Source organism: Ipomoea nil, unplaced genomic scaffold, assembly GCF_001879475.1.
Source record: "Ipomoea nil cultivar Tokyo-kokei standard unplaced genomic scaffold, Asagao_1.1 scaffold2975, whole genome shotgun sequence".
NCBI classification, from domain to species: Eukaryota; Viridiplantae; Streptophyta; class Magnoliopsida; order Solanales; family Convolvulaceae; genus Ipomoea; species Ipomoea nil.
The window spans coordinates 2,055,899-2,067,996 of NW_017619403.1; the positions used below are offsets into that span (position 1 = coordinate 2,055,899).

Here is a 12,098-nt window from a genome sequence, read left to right on the forward strand (position 1 = left end):
AATGGGGTTGCGGATTTGTTTACATAAATAGAAAGCAGGATAAATGCATTGAGAAATTGAACATTAGGCAGCAAGCTAGCTAAGCTCTCTTTCCAAAAACATTCTATTCGCATCAATGTCACCACCTTTGAGCAATTGAATACACATCCCTTCTATACCCAAAAAAATACAGTACACCCACCATAAAATAATAAGTAGGGTATGATCCCCAACAAAATGGGAAATAATCATACTCATCAGACAATGTTTCCATTCTGTAATATAAAACCAACCATCCAATCTCATCTCGTCAACCCGTGATTTCAATCCCATGTACAATCTTCCAAGTGGCTACCACAAACCATGTCCTGCCATATCACCATACATTTCATCACTCATATGGACAAACAAAATTGCAGTGAAACGACTATAAAAGCAGGTGGCCATCACGATAAACGAACCCTCTTAACAAATTTCATGGTTTTCTTTCTTTCTTTTCTTTTTTTTTTGGAAAATGTTGTGTACTCCCATTTTCTACTCCCAATTTTCTCTCACCCCCGACACATCAGGGAGTAAAATTGAGAAAGTAAGATTTGGGAGTACATGTAGTAAAAAGCTTTTTTTTTTTTTTTTTTTTTTTTGGGGCGGGGGGGGGGTGGGGGGTGGGGGGTGTAGAATTATGCTGATAGTTTGAGTGAATAAACCAGAAGAAATCTGGCTGTGAGCAATGGAATGAACATATGTCAACAATAGAGAGAGAACTTACTATCTTCGTGAGTTGGATGAGACCGCAGTGATCCTGACAGAAATGCAATTCATCTTAAGATGTTAGTCAATTGTTCTACATACTCCAGCACGTCATAAAACTATACATATAGTGTGTGTGTGTGTGTAGCAACTGTCAAATACCTGCCCTGCTGTAAGCCATGTGCATTCAGACTAGTTCTCCCATGAGATGATCCCTTGCTGTGAGAAGTGGACAAATCATTTTTGTCATAGTTAATTCCATTACCCACTGCATGTGGTACAGAAGATGCATCCCTAGTTTCAGAGGCATTCAGCTCCATTGGACCTCTGGGTTTTGCCAAAATTTTCACATTTGAAATGCCCCCTCCAGCACTGTAGGCACCATTGGAATGCTGACTTTGCATTGCCATCAACTGAGAAATGTCATCAGCAGTCTTCTTCAACCTGTGAGACTGAGCCATGGGAGTAACAGCAACAGAATGTATACGTGATGGATATACTGATGGTGCTGCAGTGGCTGCAGCAACTTTAGCCACAGCCGCTGTGGCTGCTATGATCTCTTGAGCTCCTTCTCGAAGCTGAATGTAGTCCCCATCAATCACAAATAACTGAAAGTAAAAAATCAAGATTAGTACTAGGAATACCATCAGAAATCAGCACAATTACAAAAAGCATGCACATACTTCAGGGTGACTCGAAACAAAGTCATCAAGTTTCCCATACTTCTTCTTGTAATCATGCCAGTGCAGGGGTGCAAGCAGTTTTCCAAGCCTATTTGGGAGCTGAGCATCACAAAGAACAAATGTTAATCATGAAATCATTTTGGCAGCAAAAATATAATGCTTTATGAAACCTAAAGAAAAGAATTCACTCATTGTAACTAACCGTTGAACTAATCCTAATTCGACCACTAGAGCCAGGTGGAATAGTGCGAACTATGCAAGCTAGTAATGATTGTTCATCAAGTAGAGTAGGCTCCACAGCTTTAGCAGCAGCATACGCATTTTTCTGGCCCATAGCAACCAAAGTTTCAGGTATAGCAGCGTTAGAGTTGGAATTCGTTACTTTCTCATTTAAGTTACTTGCTGGCTCTGGAACATTAGATGGCAATTTATCAGCAGCAGAGCTAACTTCTCCTGTCATCAATCCTTGGGACTCCAGCACAGGAATAGGTGAAGAGTTCACATTCTTCCCCTGCAAAGCAGTTATGAAGGACATAAAATAAACCTGTCTATTTAAAAAAAGCATTAAGACAATCTAACAATGCTACAAATATCCCTAATTAAAAACAATGTAGGAATTTCAATTCAAAGAAAATACCTGAAATTCATTATTTTGTTCGAGAGGATCCAGCCTTAGACCATCATGAAACTGGGAAGAGATGTGTTGCACAGAAGACTGAGTTTGAGGATCAGGAAGGTAGTTCTCATCAACAGATTGAGGAACCTGTACAAAAATTTAAGATGAATCAAGAAAACTACATGATAAGATATACACTACACCTATAAACCGCCATGCTGATCTGCTTACCTGCTGCCCCCCTTCACTGGAATGAGCTACAGAATCCTTTGGTTCAATCTCTTGGCTAATATTGGCATCCATATAATCTGAATGAATTGCATTCCCATTGACAGATGCTTCGTACTGGTAACTAGAATTAGATCTCAACAAGGTTGAGTCAGTTTGGAGAGGAGATTGGTTGTGAGAGGACAACTGTGAACCTTCCGACATAACCTTGAACAAAAAAAGAAAAAGAAAAGCAAGCTAACCAACAGCCACGCAACTATACTCATAGATTGGATACTATAAATATTCATCTGAAACTACCTGTTGGTTGGGCCATTGTTGGAGAGACGGCATTGCAGATGCTGGCACAGAGTGAAAATGAACAACATGAGATTGAGGTACAGAAGGGGGAATACCCTGTTGATGCACGACAAAAGGATGCAATGCAGTAATCTGGCCTGGAGGGATGTAGGTTGGCATCCCAAGTAAGGATGAAGGAGCAAGTGGAAGACCATGGATATGATCATTCTGGTATTTAAAACAAACATAAATTATTATAACTGCACTTTCAAAGAAATCCAGAATGAATGGAATACTAATGATTAAAAGGGGAAGTTCTACCTGAGTTGAAACATTCACTGCAGCAAATGAAGAAGAATTTTCATCATTTCCATTGGGTAGGTTGCCAGAGTTTCCACCAGGGGCATCATTTCCACTCTCATAAAGTTGGTTGTTAGCACTCTTCCCAATCTGAGTAGCATCTTTTAAATTTGCTTTAGAGACTTGAGAACCATCAGAGAAGGTGCCATTCCTTTCTCTAACCTCTGTCAATTCTATCTGGAGCTGTTGTATATGCAGATGTAGGCGCTCCATCTCAGCAGCCTATAATGGGAAATGTTTAATACCTAATACCAAATTACACCCCTATTTCTATTAAAAAATTACACTGCATAATATTTTACCAAATTAAACAAAAGACCATTCAAAAAGCAACATCATGGAGAAAAGAACTTGCGGACAAGAGCCATATAGGCCAATAACACTCTTCAAACACAATCCTTGCAGAGAATACGCAAACAAAAAAAAACAAAAAAAATCAGTGTAAGCCCAAAAAAAAGTGAAGCTAAAATACCTGTCTCTGGCAACCAAGCCAAAGCTGATTGCACTGCTCTGTTCGTTCACGTATTTCAGCTTGCTGCAAAGCATCAATTTCCTGAACTCGACCCATCCAAGCCTGGGCCTCCCTCATTTGCTCATCTTTGTAAACAATGGTCTCCTGAGCAATTCTATTCTGAAGGATGAAAAATAAAACTGGTCAGACTAGGCATATAACATCTATACCATTCTAGATATAATGATATATAGCTCCTAAACAAGTGTTACCATACTAATACTGATGAAATTCCATCTAAAACTGTGGAGAGAAACCAACCTGTTCTTGTAATTCCATGAACTGCCGCTCTTTCTCTTGAATATGTTCCTGAAGCTCATGGATTTGTTTAATGTACTGGTTTCTTTCAGCTTCAGAATTGTCTCTCTCTCTCCTACAAATCCATTAGCCTAAATTAGATTATATCACTACAAATCACAGTAGACAATCTTGAAACTCAGATGATTTTGGATTTTAAACTTAATTACTAACTACAGGTTACTAACAAGTTGGAATATCACTCAAAAACTCACATCAAATCCATCAAAACCTGAAATTTGTCACTAAATAAAGTACATATGATGAAATACAAACCCATCACCCCATATAGTTGTATCAGTTAAAAAGACATTATCATGGCTACATGACATCCAATTAAAAACACATGTGATACCTGTAAGTTTGCAGTTCTTTGCTTTGTTCTCTAAGTAGATCCTCTTTTGCCCAAGCCTGCTAAGGTAAATGAAAAAACATGAGATTTAATAAAAGATTCATGAAAAAAAACCAAAATTTCAAACCCAGCCCCAGCGAATAACATATAATCATATTTTCAAACCAACCGCCTCATTGTCCAATCTTATTGCATGCAACTCCCTTTCCTTCTCTTCCATTCTTCTTTCCAACTCATATATCTTCTGCTCTCTTTCACGCAGTTGCTCCTTCATAACCATGAAATCCAATTAAAAGAAAACACACATCCCATTAGCAAACAAAAAAAAAAAAAAACAAAAAAAAACCAAACACAAGTATCCATTTATACCCATACAGTCTTAGTAAGAAAACAGTGTTAAAATACCCATATGAATACTTGTACACTACTGTACGAACCTGAAGCTTAGCATTGGCATTTGAGTGTTCTTTGACTTGAGCATCAAAGGTATTCCTCATTTCCAAAATCTCAGACTTAGCAATAAGCTGAGCCCGAAGCTCAGTCTCCATTCTCTGCAACTCCTCTCTTTGTTTCGCCACAGTACTAAGTCTCTGCTGCAGAGGGTCATTGTCCAGGCTTCCATCAACAGTAATAGAGCAAAAGTCCACATCAGCCGGACCTCTCCCCTGCTGCACCTTTGATAAACATACCAAATTATCTTCATTTCCACTCACATTCAAATACTTTCCTAACAAATGAATCTCAGAAAGAGAACCCCAACAGAAAAAAACGGTGTTTTTAAGGTTAAAGAAAAAGGGTTCCCTCCTTACCTCGTATATCAATCTCTCATCCGTCTGCCCAAACTTCGAACGTTCCGTCTCCTGCAAAAACACGTACAAAACTCATTGATGGAACAATATCTGAGAAATGTAAATCAAACCTGGGCTATAGATCAGGAAAAAAGGCAATGCAGTAGATAATTCGGGTTGAATCCTCACCGATGGGTCGGACACGACCCGCCACTCCTTGCGAGAAACCTGAGGGGAGGACACGGGGAGAGAAACACCGCGTGCGGCAGCAACACCAGCCGCGGCCTCCATTGGCGATTGAATCGGTGGCAGGACCGGGACTCCGATTCCTCAGAAACCCTAGCTTTAAAACCCTCAAAAGTTAATAATTGAAAATTGAACCCCAAAAAAAAGAAGGGAAATCTAGAGAGAGAAAGAACAGTTCAATGAAGTCAATGAGTGTTTGAATCAGTTAATAATGTGTGAGAGCTTAGGTTTGAAAAAAAATGATCGAAGGCGAGAAAAATCGAGAAGAGGGTGACGCTCCCGCCATTTATAGGGCAATTGGCTGATGGGTACACGGACCCTCGCGTCACTTGGTATATCTTTCCTTTTCGATATTTTTTTATCGAAAATGAAAGAAAATTTACAATGTCTTAAGGCTAAAATGTCATCTGGCACCATAAATCATTCTTAAATATTTATGTCACACTGACGGTAATAATGTTGCCGGTAATAATAATACTGTAATAACATTATAAGAGAGTAACAATAGCTGTATTGCCTTTGTCTCAGTATAGAAAATACAGTGTGTTTGTCCAGAGTCTTGAACGTCCCCCACCAAGCTGAGGGGAGCTCCTACTTATACAAAAGCTGCTAACAATAACAACATGAAGCATGAATGCGGAGTTAAGCCTTTAATTCTCTCTCATCAATGGTGACATCAATGGTGGCTTCAATGGCAGTAAAGGTGACAGCCGTTGGAATTCTGCCCGTTGGGTTTCCATGTGGTGTCGGGTCAGATTCTGCTTATGATCCGGGTCGGGTGCCAGCACCATTCCATGTGGTGTCGGGTCAGATGCTGCTTATGATCCGGGTCGGGTGCCAGCACCATTATCCTGTCACCAGTCCCCCCTACTCCTGAGTCTACGAATGTGTTTGAGTTGACTAGGGAGTAAGACTAAATTTGCTTGATATCATGCTAAATCCCAGTTGATCCCGAGCATGTGATTTTATTTTCCAAATCACACATGATTTTTTTTTTTTATGCTGGCCGAGACGGGCTGCGGCTTAGGCTGGCCGGGGTGCGTGCCTCCGCCGATCACGGCCGAGGCGTCGCCTCGACCGATCGTGGCCGAGGCGTGCACCCCGGCCGATCATTCGTGGCCGAGGCGTCGCCTCGACCGCTCGTGGCCGAGGCGTGCGCCTCGGTCGATCGTGGCCGAGGCGTCGCCTTGGCCGATCGTGGTTGAGGCGTCGCCTCGACCAACCGTGGCCGAGGCGTGTGTCCCGATCGTAGCCGAGGCGTGCGCCTTGGCCGATCGTGGTCTAGGCGTCGCCTCGACCGATCGTGGTTGAGGCGTGCGCCTCGGCCGATCGTGGCCGAGGCGAGCTCCGGCCGTTTTTTTATTTTTTATTTATTTATTTTTACGGAAAGGCTGAGGCGCCGCCTCGGCCAGTGGCCGAGACGCGGGCCTCGGCCTAGCCTATGCGTGCGCCTCAGGCCCCCGGCCGAGGCGTGCGCCTGACGGCCTTTTTTTTTTTTTTTTTCAGCTGAGGGGTCGCCTTAGCTGGGTTTTGCCGAGGTGTCGCCTCAGCCGTGGGCGCTGGCCGAGACGCGTGCCTCGGCCAGTGACCGAGGCGCGCGCCTCAGGCCTTTTTGCGGCTCGGCTTGAGGCGCCGCCTTAGTCGTGCCTTGGGCCGAGGCGTCGCCTCAGCCCGCGCTGGGCCGAGGAGTGCGCCTCGGCCTTGGTTTTTTTTTTTTTTTTACAATGCGGCGTCGGCCGGCTTTTGGTTGATCGAAGGTGGTGCTGAGAATCTTTTATTTGAGCAAAGTAACCTGGGCAGACCATGATTACAAAATATTGTTTACAGGTCTGGGCGGACCACGACTACAAAATATTACTTATAATATCTAATTAAATGTTCTGAGTTCCATACCCGATCGATCATCCTTGCAGATGGTATGGACTCGTAGGTCCTTTCCGCCAATCTTTTTGCATGCTTTTACGTAACAACTGTGTGCTGCTCGCTGGTCTCCTCTGCCGACTCATATCCCACTCGGAGTAGGGAACTTCATACACAAGTGTTCCACCGACACTATGGCCTTGAGGTCCTCCAGTGCCGGTCTCACCAGTATGATGTTGTGCGCACAAGTGAGTCTTACCACGATGAACTCCATGTCCAGCTTGCGAATGTTGGGGCTCGTGCCTATCTCCACGGGCAGGGTCACCGACCCTTCTGTTTCCACCGAGTCCCCAGTAAACCCAGAGAGTGGAGTTCGTACCTCTTTGAGCTGGCCTCTAGGTAGCCCTAACTTGGTGAAGGCGTCGTAGTACATCACATTGACCGAGCTCCCTGTGTCGACCAAAATACGATGTACGATCATATCATCGATGTCCATCTTAATCACTAGTGCGTCGCGATGGGGTAAGGGACCCTCGGGGAGGTCCTCGTCAGAGAAAGTGATGGCCTCCCGCCTCTGCTTCTTTCCTTTGGAAGACTCACCACTTCTCCCACGTACAGCTGTCTGCTCCACTTCTTCCTTTCTGTGAGTGTGTCGCCCCCCGCAGGTCCACCATAGATAAAGTGTATGGTGTGCTTCCTTTGTCGTCTGGGCGCCACCTCGGTTTCCTTCTCGCTATCATCCTACTCAGATATCTGGTCATGTTCTCTTTTCTTGGCGTTCGAGGTGGACGGCTCGGCGCCATCCTCCTTCCTCCAGACATTTTTTGGTGGATTTTTTTATGGATCGTGTTGCGACTGTTGCTGCTGCTTGGATCGCTTGACAAAATGCCGGAAGTAGCCCTGCTGGATGAGTTCTTCTATTTGCCTCTTCAGCACGTTACATTCATCCGTGTCGTGCCCGGGTTGCCTATGGAACCTGTAGTACTTTGCTTGGTCTCCTTTTGTGGAGACATTCATGCACTCTGGTGGGAACTCGACTATTCCCATCTCCTCAACCTGTTTCAGGATGACACTGACGGGATGGGTAAGAGGAGTTAGGTTACGTAGGGGAACCAGGCGAGGCCATTCATAGTCCTGGCCTTTCCCTGCGGCCGGGTGGTTCGGTCGTGGTGCCTGGCTGGACAGACCAGTTTTCCCAGGTTTCCCGTTTTTCCTGCCGTCCTCCTCATCTTTCTTTTTCCTGTCGACGTCCTCCGCTTCGGCATAGTGGCTAGCCGTCCTCATCAGATCTTCGTAAAAACGGGGGTGGTGGGCATTCAGTTGCTTGTGAAAAATATCCCGATCTCAAGGCATGGATGAATATAGGGATCGCCGCCTTGGAGTCGAAGTCATAGACATTATTGACTTCCTTTTTCCATTTGATGAGGAAGTCTTTGAGGCTTTCGCCTTTATCTTGCTTTACTGCACAGAGGTGAGAAAACAGTTTCTTACGCTGTATGCTACCAGAGAAGTATGTCAGGAAGCTTTTGGACAACTCTCCAAAGTTTTGGATCGACCCATCCGGGATGGTGTTGAACCAATTTTGGGCCGTTCCATCCAGGGTGGACAAGAACGCTCGGTACATGATGGCGTCCCCTGCCCCAATCATTACCATAGCAGCCTTGTACCTAGTCATGTGGACACGTGGGTTAGTGGCTCCCTTGTACGCCTTGATGGCGGGTAACCTGAAGTCCCTCGGTAGAGGTACGTCCATGATGCTTGAGGAGAACAGTGCTGCCATTCATACCTCGGGTTCCGGCGACTGCTCCCGTGCCTCCATCCTTCTTGCTAACTCCTTGATTCTTTTCTGCAGCCTTTCGACCAGTGCCGACTCGTCAGGGTGCCGGCGCGGGGCCGACTGCCGCTCCTCCATGTGTGGGGCTAGTTCATCAACGTGCCGTCCATCTGAGTGTCGACGCGGAGCTGGTTCCTCGACGTTTCGTCCATCCAAGTGTCGGTGTGGAACCCGCTCACCAATGCGTCGTTCGCCCGCTGAGTGCCGACACGGAGCCGGCTCATCGACGCGTCGCTCCTCCGAGTGCCGACGCGGGGCCGGTTCATCGAAGCGTCGCTCATCCGAGTGTCAACGCAGGGCCGACTCGTCACCGTGTCGGCGCGGGACCGGCCCACGAGACTCGCCCATCCTTTCTGTGGGCGATCTCTCCCCTTCTCTTTCCTCGTGTCGGCGATGGCCTCTAGCGGAGGATCCCTCGGCACGCGACTCTAGCCTTTGCCGAGCGGGCACCCCGTGTCCCAACTGTTCTAAGGCAGAGCGGGAAGGCCTAGGTTGCCGGCCGGCCGGCCCGCTTCTCTGGGTGCCCTCTCCCGGACCCCCGGTCCTAGTGCGTCGCCCTGCGACCCTCGCGGCACGAGTTGCGTCCTGGGCATCCACCCTTCGTGGGGATTCTACTTCTATTTCCTGAGGCCGCGGCGGGGGCACTTGGCCTTGTAGTCCCACCGCCACTTGGTTCAGTGCCGTCGTCACTGCTTGCTGGATGGTCGCCTGGAGGTTCACGATTTGGTTCGCCCCTCCATTGTGGAGTTGGTCTCGGAGGTCCCCTCCATTGTTGAGTTGGTCTCGAAGGTCCCCTCCATTGTTGAGTTGTTGTCGGAGGTCCCCGGGCCTCCCGTTGTTGAGCTGTTCTCGGAGGTCCCCCCGCGATTGTTGGTGAGCTGGTCCTGTAGATCACCTGAGGCATTGCCATTGTTCACGTTGCGGGAACCATGGGAGCTGCGGGACACCATTCTTTCAAGCTTGCTGTTGAAAGAGGAATGAGTTGTGTGTGTCGTAGCCTGCTTGAGTATTGGACTCAGGCTTTCAATGAAAGCACCAATGACGGTAATAATGTTACCGGTAATAATAATACTATAATAACGTTATAAGAGAGTAACAATAGTTGTATTGCCTTTGTCTCAGTATAGAAAATACAGTGTGTTTGTCCAGAGTCTTGAACGTCCCCCACCAAGATGGGGGGGAGCTCCTACTTATACAAAAGCTGCTAACGGTAACAACATGAAGCATAAATGGGGAGCTAAGTCTTTAATTCTCTCTCATCAATGGTGACATCAATGGTGGCTTCAATGGCAGTAAAGGTGACAGCTGTTGGAATTCTGCCCGTTGGAGTTTTGCCCGTTGGTTTTCCATGTGGTGTCGGGTCAGATGCTGCTTATGATCCGGGTCGGGTGCCAGCACCATTCCATGTGGTGTCGGGTCAGATGCTGCTTATGATCCGGGTCGGGTGCCAACACCATTATCCTGTCACGCACCATTATCTTTAATAAGTGATATGTAGAGCTATAAATCATAAAAAAAAAAAATTTGTCTAGAACTTTTTACAGGTTTCCTACCGGTTATCGGTAATGTTGCAAAAAACGTTAGGCGCCGATTTATTTTTAATTTTTTTTTAATTTTTTAATTAAAAATAAAATTAAAAATTAAAAATTTTCAAAATTTAGTAATAAAATATAAAGTTTTCATAGTTATTTCTTACGAACTATTTACGTAAATGGTTGTAAAAGTGTTCAAAAGATTGTTTAAACCATCTAAATACATAAAAAAAACTAAAATTAAGAGCAAAATAAGCATTTTTCCTTTTTCCCTAAACGTATAGACCTGCTCTGCGTTTTTCGCTTCTCGTTTCTCCGATCTCTACGGAGTTTGGTATCGGAGACTAACATAGCATGACATAGCAAATAATTAAACATCTAGAGGTTTAAAGGAAAAAAAAAAAACATCTAGAGGGATTATAGAGCTTCAAGATTTTTCAAAGTACTATATTAAAAAAAAAAATTAATCTCAAGTAACAATTTATTGTTATTCTTTATTGGTTTGACATTCCTTATATGTGGTACACAATATATAAGAAATCTCTCTTGTGTGTTCTAAGTTATTGTATAATGATACTAGGTTGGGGTTACAATTGGTAGATGAGTTTCTACAAATGTGTAAACATCTAAGTTATACCAAACTCCGCAGAGCAGGCCTGATCGGAGAAACGAGAAGCGAAAAATGCAGAGCAGGCCTATACGCTTAGGAAAAAAGAAAAATACGAAAAAATAATAATACAAAGGCGAAAGAAGAAAAATACAAAAAAAAAAAAAAAAAAACTAATAAAAAAATTTCATGTCAACAATATTATATTATTACTAGTAACTTGTAGGAAACCTGTAAAAAATTCTAGATGAATTTTTTTTTTTATGATTTATGTCTCTAAATATCACTTGTTAGTAAACATGTAGTGACTAATTAAAAAGACTAATTTACACATTTGTAGAAATCCATCTGCCAATTGTAACCCCAACCTAGTATCACTATACAATAACTTATAACACACGAGAGAGATTTCTTATATCTTGTGTACCGCCTATAAGGAGTGTCTAACCAATAAAGAATAACAATAAATTGTTGTTTGAGATTATTTTTTATTATTATTTTTTAATATAGTACTTTGAAAAATCTTGAAGCTCTATAATCCCACTAGATGTTTAATTTTTTTATTTTTTATTTTTGAAAACCTCTAGATGTTTAATTATTTGCTATGTCATGCTATGTTAGTCTTTTATATTTAAATAGACCACTTGTTTATTCACAATCTTTGTTGAATTGAGATCTTGAATTCTTATTAATAAATGAAACTTGAGATCTTGAATTCTTCTCGATAAATGAAACTTGTCAATCACTCTGCCTTTTGTATCTCCACCAACACAACTCCACAAAACAATTTGGTGTGGTTTTAATGTGTTAATGGTGTATGCGACATTGGTGTGGAAACGGTGGAGCATACTCTGCGGAGATGCAATAGAGTTGAGGCTATATGGATGAAGCTGGTACAAGAAAGAGCCTAGAAATGGTAGAAGTGTAGAACATTTGAAACTCTGAGGACTAGTATGGTTCAGGACTAATATGAACAACTAACACAGTTAAGGTATCCTCAATGGTAGGGATTTTGACGTAGATTTTGAGGAGTTTTTGTAAGTTTGATTATGAAAGAGAAAATGGTAGAAAAGTGAAAAAAAAAAAAAAAAACAAATGCTGATTTTCAAAAATTTTAAAAAAAAAAAATTAAAGACTGTCATTAACACGTGCTTGTGGCCTTCACGCAAATAGAGACGG

The 12,098-nt window shown here is 43.6% G+C and overlaps 1 protein-coding gene across 5 annotated transcripts; it reads right to left on the bottom strand.

The window, feature by feature from the left end:
- Positions 1-42: 42 nt before the first annotated feature.
- On the bottom strand, positions 43-5,343 carry LOC109163123. 5 transcript variants are annotated; one of them, XM_019311860.1, is made up of 17 exons: positions 5,030-5,343; positions 4,862-4,912; positions 4,490-4,726; positions 4,222-4,320; positions 4,056-4,114; positions 3,665-3,776; positions 3,365-3,523; positions 2,854-3,114; positions 2,554-2,760; positions 2,257-2,460; positions 2,047-2,172; positions 1,612-1,920; positions 1,410-1,508; positions 987-1,334; positions 889-941; positions 746-778; positions 43-347 (listed from the first exon to the last, which is right to left on the bottom strand). In XM_019311860.1, coding segments are annotated over exons 1-17 (2,460 nt in total). In that variant the 5' UTR covers positions 5,132-5,343; the 3' UTR covers positions 43-346. The 5 variants fall into 5 exon arrangements, with proteins under 5 accessions (XP_019167405.1, XP_019167404.1, XP_019167403.1 ...); XM_019311859.1 differs by having other exon boundaries at positions 889-1,334; positions 4,056-4,111; positions 4,490-4,720; XM_019311858.1 differs by having other exon boundaries at positions 889-1,334; positions 4,490-4,720.
- Positions 5,344-12,098: the final 6,755 nt, after the last annotated feature.